Source organism: Panthera pardus, unplaced genomic scaffold (assembly GCF_024362965.1).
Source record: "Panthera pardus isolate Hobbes unplaced genomic scaffold, ASM2436296v1 HiC_scaffold_17, whole genome shotgun sequence".
In the NCBI taxonomy this organism is placed as follows: domain Eukaryota; kingdom Metazoa; phylum Chordata; class Mammalia; order Carnivora; family Felidae; genus Panthera; species Panthera pardus.
This window is the reverse complement of record NW_026526732.1, coordinates 148,327,418-148,340,286: the sequence shown is the minus strand read 5'-3', so window position 1 is coordinate 148,340,286 and position 12,869 is coordinate 148,327,418. Positions and strand designations below refer to the sequence as shown.

At 43.3% G+C, this 12,869-nt stretch overlaps 1 protein-coding gene across 1 annotated transcript; it reads left to right on the top strand.

The window, feature by feature from the left end:
- The first annotated feature begins 235 nt into the window (after nt 1-235).
- On the top strand, nt 236-12,201 carry LOC109261297 (DLA class II histocompatibility antigen, DR-1 beta chain). Its single transcript, XM_053905160.1, has 6 exons — nt 236-413; nt 5,765-6,034; nt 9,956-10,237; nt 10,933-11,043; nt 11,449-11,472; nt 11,766-12,201. Exons 1-6 carry the CDS (start codon nt 314-316, stop codon nt 11,777-11,779), a joined length of 801 nt encoding a protein of 266 aa, XP_053761135.1. The 5' UTR covers nt 236-313; the 3' UTR covers nt 11,780-12,201.
- The last annotated feature ends 668 nt before the right edge of the window (nt 12,202-12,869 follow it).

Below are 12,869 nucleotides of genomic sequence, written 5' to 3'. Positions count from 1 at the left end.
AATTGGCTCACCATAGACGTCCAAAAATGTTTCACATATAACTAGATCAACCCTTAAGAGTACTAAATTAAACCAACCTTTCTAACTCAGGAAATTCTAAGTTTCAAAATTGGATCTTAATACTGAAACTCTGACCAGCAACAGATGATGCTTTTCATCTCTGAGACTGATTGGTTTTCAACACAGAGATTACCCAATCCAGAAACAAAAATGAATTCCTTCGTTGGTATTACTTCGGATGTGGGTGAAGGATGGTCCTAGTCCTCACTGAAATTCGCCTGCTCCCCAGACCCTGTCCTCTCTGTTCTCCAACATGGCATGCCTGTGGTTCCCTAGAAGTTTCCTGATGGCAGCTCTGATGGTAATGCTGATGGTGCTGAGCCCTCCCCTGGCTTGGGCCAGGGATACCCCACGTAAGTACATACCTTGGTGCATAAGCTATTGTGGGGTAGAGGTAGAAAGGGAGTTAGCTTTGTCACCACATCCAGGCCAGGTCCCTTAGAAATTTCTGACATTTTCTTCAGTGACCACCCATCTTTTTTATATGGATCCTCCATTCTTTCCACAAAAAAAAGAGCCTGCACACTTGTCCTAGGGGCCTCCATATATATAGGCCATTTCTTCTTACTTCTCTTCTAATAAAACCTCTCCAGCCTTCCATCCCTTTCTTCAGGTTCTTCAGAAGATTTAGAAATAATGGTGTCCAAACAGTTTCCCATCCAGTTGTTCCCTTTTTTATGTTGAGTTATGCCAGAAAAAGGGTAAGTTTGTCTGAAAATTTTATGGGGAGTCAAAAGAGATTAGAAAGATCTCTTTTAGAAGACCTTGTGTTATGGCCTCAGCAGGATCTCTGATGTTGGTGCCTCTCCCTAATATGTGAAGATATATCAAAGGGTCTCCCCCATTATTTCCCTATCCTTTATCCCCAAACCCTAAGGTCTGGAAGACCTGTATCCCTGTGCTATAGATTCTCTGACAGATGCTGGGATTTGTTCTCCCTCTATTTCTCCTGTGGAGAGTACCCTAGAACTGAAGCACAGAACCTTAGTACTTGAAATGACCCTATAGGTAAGGAGCATCCCTGGGTGTTCTTTGATGCCTTAAAGAACTTAAGCTATCTTCTAAAACCCTGCCACAGGTTAGTGTTCATTACGAATCTATTTTGGCCTTTCTATACTATCAGCTTCTCCTACATCTCCCCTTTCTCTGGCCTGAGCCCACAAGAAGGAATTCAACTAATACAGAAAAAATTATATGAAATTCTATTTGCATATGTCAAAAATTGTCAAGTATCAGCAATTTCATATGGTTCAAACTGGACACCCTGAGCAGGTTACCAGTGGTGTGAAGGTTGTTTATATTCCTGGGGCTGAAAGTCAAGGGAACTCACTGGCCTCCTGGAGTCTTAGCCCCAAAGTTTGTAGGGTCATTCATCATGCCCTCTCCTTAATTAGCCATGTTTTTTTCCCTCTACTTCCAGTTCCTCCTTATTCTTTCTTCAGCTATGTCATCACCATTACTGAAAATCCCCACTGTTTGCCCAGACCCTCAACACTATCACTGATCCATTGGATGAAATGAATTATAATGAAGTGTTCTCCTTCTTAAAATCACTTTTCCTTACCTGGGAATGTGTCTTCTGACTAGTAGGAATAGAAAGAGGAAGTTTGTCTGAATTTTTCACAGGAAGCAGATGGGATCTAATGTATTATCAGAATAAAAGGATGTTGGAGCTTGAGCCCCTTCATACTTCCAGAATACTCGTAATGATCAGGTCCCAGAACACTGGGTTTCTTCATTTGGGCCACAGATATTCTTAAGCAACTGTTATGTACTGGGTTCTGTTCTAGGATCAGAGAATTCTATTTGGATAAGAAAGAAAGGCCCTACTGTCATGGAACTTACCTAACGACAATAATAGGATAAATATTTAACAAAAAAGAAAAAAATTCCAGAGAGAGCTATAAATGCTCTTTAAAAAATATATCAGGACTGTGAAATGGAGAGAACTGGTTTCACTGACTTCAGCACAGTGGGTAGGTAGTTCTCCCTGAAAAGTGACACTAGTTGACACATGAGTGATGAGAACAAGCCAGTCATATGAAGGATCTAAGGGACAAGTGTTCCAGGGAGAGGGAACAGGGGAAAGGTCAATGTGTGGGAAAATGTTTGCTGAGTTTAGAAGACAGAAAGAAGGCAAGAGTGGCTGAAGCATAGCAAGGAAGTTGGAGAGTGACATAAGATAAGGTTGGAGAGGACAAAAGGAGCCAAATCATCTTAGATCCTGATGGCAATGGTAAGAAATTTGATTTTTATTTAGAGAGATATGTGGGGCTACATAAGGGATAAAGGTGAGTCCATTTATATTTTAAAAAATAATTCTAGCCACCATGTGGAGATTGGAAAGTAGAAGGCCACAAATGGAGTCAGGGAGACCATCTGGGAGCATGATATAAGGGAAGACATACTTGTGGCTTCATTTAGTGTGGTAGTGGGTGACAAAGACAGTAGTAAAGGCAAAGTGAACAGATATGGGACAGATATTTGTAGGACATGTTAATGAATTAAACGGGTGGGGTGGGTAGGTAGAAAATCAAGCTTATCCCTAAGGATTTTGTCTTCAATATTGAGTAGGTGGATGTTGATGCTGTTTACTGAGATAGGGAAAACTGAGAGAGGAAATTATTTGAAGTGGTGGTTAGAAATAAAGACTTTCTTTCAGTTTGAAATGATTGTTTTTAACTTCTTCTTTAAAATTTTTTAATGTTTATTTTTGAGAGAGAGTGGAGAGAGAGACAAAGCATGAGCAGGGGAGGGGCAGAGAGAGGGAGACACAGAATCCAAAGCAGGCTCCGGGCTCTGAGTTGTCAGCACAGAGTCTGACATGGGGCTCAAACCCACGAATGGTGGGATCATGACCGGAGCTGAAGTCGGACCCTTAACTGACTGAGCCACCCAGGCGCCCCAAGTTTGAAATGATTTTTGATATTTATGTGGAACTCTCATTGGTCAGAGAGAGAGTTCAAGAGGAGGCCAGGTCTGGAGGTATGTATGTTGGTGTCATCAACACATGTGCTGTGTTAAATTCCAGGAAAGTAGAGGAGGTCACATAGGGACAGAAGAGGGCAAGAACCAATGAGTTAGCCAAGGTGACTGAGAAAGGTACCCAACACATGGAAGTCAAGGAAAGTAGTTTTCTTCACTGAGGAGGGAATGGCCAATTGTGGTAAGTACCACCAAGAGGTGGGTGAATTGAGAACGTGACAGCAAAGTGAACTGGGTTTGGTGGACTTGATGTTTGCAGATTCGGTCAAATATCCAAAATAGAAACTGGACTGGAGCATTTGAAAAGAGAATGGGAGCTAAAGAAATGGAGGATGGATTAGAGATAACTCTTGAGTAGTTGACCTCAGGAAAAGACTGTGCTCTTGGATCAGGAAGCAGCTGGACCTAAAATCTAAGAATAAAAGAGCACAGGGCAGGTGTGAGGAAAGGGCACAGAACTTTTTGGCCCTCGCCAAGCATGCCAGTCTCCCAGAATGTCCACATGTTCACTAACCCAAAAGCTCTCTGAACCATGACTTTTGGACTTTTATGGAGGCCTCATCACATAAGCATCATTGATTAAATCCTTGACCATGATGACCGAACTCCAGCTTCAGCGTTTCCGCCCTCCCTGGAAGTCAGGGGGATGGGACTAAAAGTTTCAACGCACTTGGTTGATTCTCCTGACAACAAGCCCCAATCCCAAAGGGGTATCCAAAAGTCACCTCATCAACATAACAAAAGATACCTTTATTGCTCTTATCACTTAGGACATTTCTAGAGTCTCAGGAGTTCTGTGCCAGAAACTCAGACTAAGATCAAGTATATATTTCTTATTATAAATCATAATATAACAGCAACTGATTGCCAAGACAAAGAAATCAGTAAACTTTGGTCCTGAACAAATTTATTTTGCTGGCAAAACAGCTCTCCATTAGAACTAGATTTTTTGAAAATGTAAGTTTCATGTAGAACCAAGATTTTAAAGAGGTATGATAGTGGAACTTTTTTCCATGTAATTTTCAGCTTCTTCATGATTAACAGTGACTTTTTCATCAGTTTTTTCCAGATGGTTTTCACTAGTGGTTGTCATGCAGAGATAGTTCACCACCCCTCCTCCCTGTTCCTTCACCCCATGATTATTTGACAGTATCTGGAGCCATTTATGGTTCTCACACTAGGGGTTTCCTCTGACAACGAGTGGGTAGAGGCCAGGGAGGCTGGTAAACAGCCTACTATGTCCAGAACAGGCCTCCCCAATCCACAATTACAAAAATGATGTGGCCCAAAATGTCTATATAGTGCTGAGGCTGAAAACTCCTTTACACAGTACTACTTCTAACATTTCTATACTCACACTTTATACACACACTCTTCCTCTAATTTAGTATTCCATGGCTAATTTTAGCTTGTTTCATTACTAGACAGTTGCACAAATTCACCGCCTTTTTGTTGAATCCATTCATTCAAAGCAAGTGCAACTCTTCATTTTTATTTTTTGCTTTAAGCCAAGTTTTTCAATATTTCATGAGCTTTTGCTCATTACATCTTTATCAACATTCAACAACTTGTGTTTTTAAGTTTTAAATGGTGGTGACTGACACAAATATTTCCAGTACAATGGAATCACAAGTAAGAGCTCTGAGACACATTTGACTCTTTAATTCATCAGATCAGATTTGCCATATGAATTTTGGCACAAAAAACAAACAAACAAAAAAAAAAAAACTTGATTTTCTGAGCTTCCTGGATTTAGAAATTCAGAAGAGGGATTGTGACCCTCTTTAGGACCATTAGGATCACAGTTTTACTCTCCTTAAAACTCTTCATAGTTTCCCATTTTATGTAGTATAAAGTCAAAATCCTAATATCACCCTCAGGCTTTAAGTGCCCAGCCCCATGTAATTTCTCCAATCTAATCCTTTCCCTTTCCTCCTCTCACTGTCTGTGCTTCAGTGAACTCTTTTCTTCCGGTTTCCCAAGCAAATTCACCATCAGCTCTTTCAGGCTTTTGCACATTGTATTACCTTTACCTGAAATGTGTCTTCCTTTCTCACACACACACACACACACACACACACACACTGTCGCTCACATCTGCTTACTCCTTCTTGTCACATCCTAAACATCCCCCTTGAGACCACCTGTCTGGCACCCTAAGGAAACTCAGATCACCCAGTTATCCTCTGCTCTAGAACTGCAGGCTTGTCTTATGACATTTCTCCCCCCAGATAAATAAAGTCCTGCCTGGCTGGGTTTTGTCCATCACTTTCTCTAAATTTTAAGCCCTGTGAGTGGAGGGGATGTGGGGCAGTTTTCCTTCGCTGGGTTCGCAGGGGCGGCAGGGACCTGAGCCAGCGCAGCTCAGACCAAGTGTTGGGTGGGCGTGGGGGAGGGGGAAGCAGGTGGGACTTGTGTGAGGCCAGGAAAGGGTTGTGGGAGGCGAGGAGGGAGGTGGGTGTCGGTCGGGAGGAGGCGTCCAGGAGGAGACGGTGAGGGGCAAATCCTCAGGCTGGGAAGTCCGCCTCTGAGGCCTGAACCCAGTGACCCTGAGAGGCTCCCAGGAGAAGAGTCACCTCCCCCGCCTCCCCCACCCCCGCCAGCAGGAGAAAAGAGCGGTGGGTGCTGGTGGTTTGGGGGTGCGGGTGGAGCCCCCGAGGGGTGCCGGCATCAGTTCTTCCAGAAGCCCGCGGGTGACGGGGTCGCCCTGTCCCCACAGCACATTTCTTAAATATGTGGAAGGCCGAGTGCCATTTCACCAACGGGACGGAGCGGGTGCGGTACCTGCGGAGACACTTCTATAACGGGGAGGAGTATATGCGCTTCGACAGCGAAGTGGGGGAGTTCTGGGCGGTGACGGAGCTGGGGCGGCCTAGCGCCAAGTACCGGAACGGGCTGAAGGACTTCATGGAGGGGAGACGGACAGCGGTGGACTGGTACTGCAGACACAACTACGGTGTTTTTGACAGCTTCACGGTGCAGCGGCGAGGTGAGCGGGGCAGGGGGGCTGGGGCGGCCGGGGCTGCGCGTGTGCGACTGTGAGAGACTGGGTCCCAGTGAGCCTACAGGGTGTTGAGCAAGAGCACGTCACGGGGATCCCTGCGAGAGTGCGACGTCAGGGAGTGTGGTGTGCCTTTATGACTGTGGGGACAGCGTGGTTGTGTCCTTGTATGGCTGTGGGGACAGTGTGGTGTGTCCGTGTGTGACTGTGGGGACAGTGTGGGAGGGGTGCCCTGTGTTGTGAGGGGGACAGAGAATGGGTGTGAGGGGGGCTGTGGGACTAGATGTGGGGACAAGGAGGGAGGGTGTGTGGGGAGAGGGAGCAGAGGGGGGTGTCAGGCATCCTTGGTGGCCTCTGAGGCAGAGGTTAGACAGTACAGGGGCTGGAGGTGGTGGACTGACTGGGGCAGGTTTTGGAGACATGGAGAAGGCAAAGGACAGTGTCTCCAGATGGGGGTGAACGTTTACCAGAAGGCAGATGAGGATAGAAAAGAGTGGGGAGAATGTGAGGCCAGTCACATTCTGTTTCTGACATGTGTGTGCCCTTCTTTCTTTCTTTTTTTCTTAATTTTTTTTTCATTCAGTGTTGTTGACATACAATGTTTCATTAGTTTCAGGTGTACAACATAACACCTTTGACAAGTTATACACTAATCAGTGCCCACCACAAATGTACGATCTGTCACCATACGTGACTATTACAGTGTCATTGACTATAGTCTTTGTGTCGTGCCTTCTATTCCCATGGTTTACTCATCTCATAACTGGAAGCCTGAATCTCCCACTCCCCTTCACACATTTTGTCCATTGCCCACCTCCTTTCCCTTTGCAACCATCAGTTTCTTCTATTTCTAGGTGTGATTCTGCTTTCTGTTTGTTTATTCATGTGGTTTTTTTAGATTCCTCATGAGTGAAATCATACGGTATTTGTCTTTATGAGTCTGACTTAGTTCACTTAGCGTAATACCCTCTAGGTCCACCCATGTTATCCAAATGGCAAGAATCCCATTTTTTATGGCTGTGTAATACTCCATTGTATATATGTACCACATCCTCCTTATCCATTCTTCTATTGATGGACACTTAGGTTGTTTCCATATCTTGGCTATTGTAAATAATGTTGCAATAAACATAGGAGTGTATATATCTTTTTGAATTAGTGGGGTTTTTTTCATCAGATAGATACCTAGGAGTGAAATTATTAGATCATATGGTATTTCTAATTTTTTTTTTTGAGGATGCTCCATACTCTGTTCTACAGTGGCTGCACCAATTTGCATTCCCATAAACAGTGTATAGGGGGTTCCTTTTTCTCCAAATCCTTGACCACACTTGTAACTTCTGATCTTTTGTATTTTAGCCATTCTGAATGGTATAATGTAATATTTCATTGTGGTTTTGATTTGCATTTCCTTGATGATTGTTGATGTTGAGCATCTTTTCATGTGTCTGTTAGCCATCTGTATGTGTTCCTTGGGAAATGTCTGCCCATTTTTTAATCAGATTTTTTTAAGATTTTAATTTTTTTTAAGATTGTTTATTCTTGAGTATTCTCTATACCCAAACTCACAATCCCAAGACCAAGAGTTGCATGCCCTGCCTACTGAGCCAGGCAGGCATTCAATCAGATGTGTGTGTGTGTGTGTGTGTGTGTGTGTGTGTGTGTGTGTGTGTGTTGAGTTTATAAGTTCTTTATATATTCTGGATATTAACCCCTTATAGTATATATAATTTTCAAATATCTTCTTTCATTCAGTAGGTTGCCTTTTTGTCTTGTTGATTATTTCCTTCATTGTACAAAAGGTTATTTGGATGTAGTCCCAATAGTTTATTTTCCTTTTGTTTCCTTTGCCTTGGGAGCCATATCTAGAAAAATGTTACTATAGCCAGTCTCTGAGAACTGCCTGTTCTCTTGTAGGATTTTTCTGTTTTAGCACATGCCTTTCTTAATTCTGAAAATTCTGAGATAGGGGCACCTGGGTGGCTCAATCAGTTAAGCATCCAACTTTGGTTCAGGTCATGATCTCTCAGTGAGTTTGAGCCCCAAGTCAGGCTCTGTATTGACAGCTCAGAGCCTGGACCCAGCTTCGGATTCTGTCTCCCTCTCTGTCTGCCCCTCTCCTGCTCATGCTCTGTCATTCTCTCTTTCTCAAAATAAATAAACATTAAAAAAATTTTTTTTAATTCTGAAAACCCTAAAACAAGTGTGCCTCTGTGTACATAAGCATTTCACTGAGAAAAAAAATATATCAGACTAATTGTTGAGGGCTGGGAAACTTTGAGGCACCTCTACTCTCCCCAAGGCTTCTCTTAGGTAAATTTCCTGGGACTTTTTTCTTTTCTTAGAGAATATGTTTACACACAGTTGAAATGATTGTAAAACTACCTTTTGAATTATAATTTTGATTCTTATCATTAACATACTGATGTATCTCTTTTTATAATGTCAATCATATTTAAGTAGCTAATACTATTACTTTGTGTAGTTACAACAATTTACTTCACAGTCCCCTTTATTAGGTTCTTTCAATATTGACACTAAGTTGGAAATTTCTCTATTTTTTTTCTAAGCTTCTATTTTTTTCACATATTTATATGCCAATTATACTGCCCTAAGTATTTTCTATTATCCTATTATCTCTGAGATCCCAGTTTTTTTCAGTAATTTTATGGGTTCCCTATGTAGTAAGATTAACACTTAGCTGATATTTGATTCAGCATTTTCACCATTTTCGGGTATATATCTCATTCTGTTTTTTATTTTCCAGGTTAAGAATTTACACATTTTTACTTACTGAAATGTACTGTAAAATTGTTGCCAATGATTCACCACCAATCTGAAATCTACTACTTTGTGGTATTATATAAATGTTGTCCACCAAGTTTTCCATTTCTTTTAAAACAATTGTATTAAGTGAGGGCCTGATAGTGTCAAAGATGGTCTCAAATGGTAAACACAAAACTAACGAATCCCAGACGCTGCCCTGGCTTCAAATATCAGTGGAGAAAAAGAGATAATTATAAAATAACAATTCCAATAAATGTGGCTTTTTGTTGTTGTTGTTGTTGTTGTTGTTGTTGTTGCCAAGGATAGAGATGGATCACCTGAGTGTAAAGATAAGAACTTTTGAATGAATGACTTTCCTTCCTTCTTTCGCTCTTCTTCAGGATCATGCTTTTCTTGAGACTCAACTCATAGATACATAAAATCATCTCTGTGTGTTCCTGCCTCCCAGGGTGGAACCATTTCTGTCATTTTCTAAGGTGTGAGTGCACTGAGGTAACATTCCCTGGATTTCCTACCTTTTATCCCCATCTAGACAACTGCTGTTCCCCAATTTATTCACAATGCTTTGAATCATATTTTCTCTCAAAGTAAACAAAAACAATAAATAGCTAGCATATTATGAAAGCTGAGTTCCAGCCACTGTTTTACATATTTTAGATCCATCGATCCTCATAAAAGCCTAAGAGGTAAGTTAATATATTTTCCCCTTTGTAGGTGAGACTCAACTAAGGCACAGAAGAATTTAAAAATTCTCCCAGGTTCAACTAATAAGAGTCAGAGCTTGGATTTAAGCCCAGGCAGCCTAGCTCCAGATGTGATACCTTCAATTAATATATCTTATGTCAGGCAAAGATTTGTAAACACTTCAACAATGAATAACTGTTTCACACTATGGAAAAAAAACACATAAATTTCCATAACACCTCTCGATTCTAATGGGCCTGTGCTGTCAGGATTGAATTCAAGACTCATGAGACTGGCTGGTACTGGGCCACGTGGCCAGCTTTGAGGGAGGCCTGCACGAGATGCAGCCTGGGACCAGAGACCGGAGGCAGGAGGGCAGCCAGCCAGGGAGACTCACTCTGTCGTCCTCACTTAGTCCCGCTACCACTTGTCTTCTAGTTGAGCCGACAGTGACCGTGTTTCCCTCGAAGACGCAGCCCCTGCAGCACCACAACCTCCTGGTCTGCTCCGTGAATGGTTTCTATCCAGGCCACATTGAGGTCAAGTGGTTCCGGAACGGCCAGGAGGAGGAGACTGGGGTCGTGTCCACAGGCCTGATCCGTAATGGAGACTGGACCTTCCAGACCCTGGTGATGCTGGAAACAGTTCCTCAGAGTGGAGAGGTCTACACTTGCCACGTGGAGCATCCAAGTCGCACGAGCCCTCTCACCGTGGAGTGGAGTGAGTAGCTTTCTGATCTCTTAAGTTCCTCACCCAGCAGGGAGGGGACTTTGCTTTCCCTGAGTGTTAGGTCTCTCCTCTCCCCACATCATACTGTCATTTGCTCCATGTTCTCCTCACCACAGGTCCCTGGGGGTAGCCAAGTGATTGTTTCCACAAAGACCTTACTCCTTGGGAGACAGTTATGCCTGGCAGGCAGAAAGAGGTCATGCCTGTTTTGAGCCTCCCTGTGATATCACAGTTCATGGTTCCCCCTTGACCCTGGGCACCAGCCCCCCACCTCGGGTTGGACTTGTGCTTTTGGCACTGTTGCTCTGAGTTACCCATTGTGACCTAAAAAGAGGTACGTCATCTACAATGTAGGGACCTTCCTGACATGAGGAGAGTCCAATCTCACCTCAGGTTTCTATTGGCTCTGTTCCCCTGGACAAGCTACTTAAACCTCATGGAGTCCCACGCTCCTCCTCCATCAAATGTTGAAGTAGTGGATTTAACAGAGCTGTGATATTTAAAATGACTTCATTGCCTGAGTCTATTATATATTCAGTGTGATTTTTAAATCTCTTTTATGGTAACGTCCAATTATTCTAGTACCTTCAGGCAGACTTCTTCCCCCATTCTCAACGCTCTGAATCTGAGTCTCAGTTGGAGGAGGACTAGGGATAAACATCACTACAACTAGCTTCTTCTCTCAGGGGTACAATCTGAATCTGCACAGAGCAAGATGCTGAGTGGAATCGGGGGCTTTGTTCTGGGTCTGCTCTTCCTGGTGGTGGGGCTGTTCATCTACTTCCGGAATCAGAAAGGTAAGGCACCTGTTGGTAATTGAGACTCCCCATAGAATTTTTAGGGGAAGAAATATGGCTTTTTTAAAGTTATTTCTCTGTGTATCAGAGGCTCTTTATAAAACATCTCTTTAACCTGGAAATTTCCTGAAAATCCAGACATTTCCTGGAAACGCATGGAGATCTTGTGTAGAATCCCAGGGGCAAATGCAGAAGGAACCACTAATGAAATCACAGTGGATTTGTATGACAGAAATTTCATAGGTCACCCCTCTCACTTTCTGCTCTCCTCTCAGCCCTGCCATCATGTGATGTGGGTGGTGGTGTTAGAGAAGTCTAAGGAGTGGTCTCTGGGGCTGGGGACACTGTATTGGGGACAGACTTGCCGCCATACTTTTAAGTATATATGTTCCCCCTCTCTTGCAGGACACTCTGGACTTCCACCAACAGGTAATGCCTTTAATCCTCTTGTAGAGATAGACTTGGGCTCTTAGAACTGATGTAGAGACAACAAGCCAGGAGACAGAAGTCATAGGAAGACTGAAATGTGATCAGACAGTTTGTAGTAAAGCTTCTTTTCACCTGTTAATAAATGGTTTGCACTCGAAAGTAGCTTTGGTTCAAGGATACTTAAGAATATGTTCTTCTTACTGTGGTGCTTTGACACGAGGCCCTGAGAGAGGGGAGAGGAAGCTGCTTGTGGAGGTGGGTCTGGGAACAACACTCTGCTCTGTCTTCTGCAGGACTCCTGAGCTGAAGTGGAGATGCTGACACTCCAGGAAGTGTCCTTCTTTTCAAGCTTCTTTGCAGAGTGAAAAGGTTCCCAGCTTGGCTAGGGGAAGAAATCTTGCTGCTTTAAAAGTTAGTTCTCTGTAAATCAGTGACCCTGTAGAAAGCATCTCTTTAACCAGGAAAGGGCCCATATTCCTTCCACAAACACGGTGCTTTCTCAGGATCTGGTTTGCCCTGGCTTCAGTGACCCCGCAGAACCCATGCTTCCTGATGGCTCCCTCCACCCCGTCCTTGACCTGGAAGCCCCAGTACTGACTGCAGTTCCTTATCTTCATTCTCTCCTGGCCCCCTGTGAATGCAGCCCTTACAGCCTCCCCTGCATTGGAACTCACCTTCTGCTCACGTGTCTTTAGAAGCTTTTCTCAAATAAACGTGGAGTGAAAATCACCCCTTTCACATAGTTTCAAGGAAAAGAAGTATTAAAAAAGGAGAGAAAGGGAGGATTCTATCACATAACAATCATGGTTTTCATTTATACTCCTGAATTTTGGTTACATGTGAATCTGAAGATTTGCTTGGTTCCTTCCCTGTTTTTCCCTTGGGTCTTCTGCATTCTGTGACTTGGCATGTTTACCTGAGCTAGAAGGAAGCCCTCAATGAACCCATATCATGTTGGTGTCCTATGTCTCTGTGTTCTCAAAGAAAAAGACACACGTGGGTCCCTTTGCACCATGGGATATGAAAGAAGATAACAAATACAAGAAATGCAGGTTTCAGTTCAAAATGGTGACAGAGGAAGATCCTGAACACACCTCTTCCCATGGACACACTGAATGTGTAGCTACATGTGGAACTTTTTCCTCTGAAAAGAAAAAAAACGAAAACAAAAACAAGTAAAACTGGCAGGGTAACCCCTTTACATAGGGCAAAAGAGAGGGAAGCCAAATGGAAGTTAGTAGGAGAGGCTAAGATACAATGTCACCACAAACCCCAAGGCCAGCAGGCAGCCGTAATAGGAGAGATCTCAAAGCCCAGAGTTTCTCCCTGAGGACTGAAGGGCTCATACCCCACATCAGGCACTCCAACTTTTAAGACCAACACCTGAGAGACAAACC

Coding starts and splice junctions, on each gene's coding strand:
- LOC109261297 (XM_053905160.1), top strand. CDS start 314: ATGGCATGCCTGTGGTTCCCTAGAAGTTTCCTGATGGCAGCTCTGATG. Junction 414..5,764: donor TTGGGCCAGGGATACCCCAC/GTAAGTACATAC, acceptor CTGTCCCCACAG/CACATTTCTTAAATATGTGG. Junction 6,035..9,955: donor CTTCACGGTGCAGCGGCGAG/GTGAGCGGGGCA, acceptor CTTGTCTTCTAG/TTGAGCCGACAGTGACCGTG.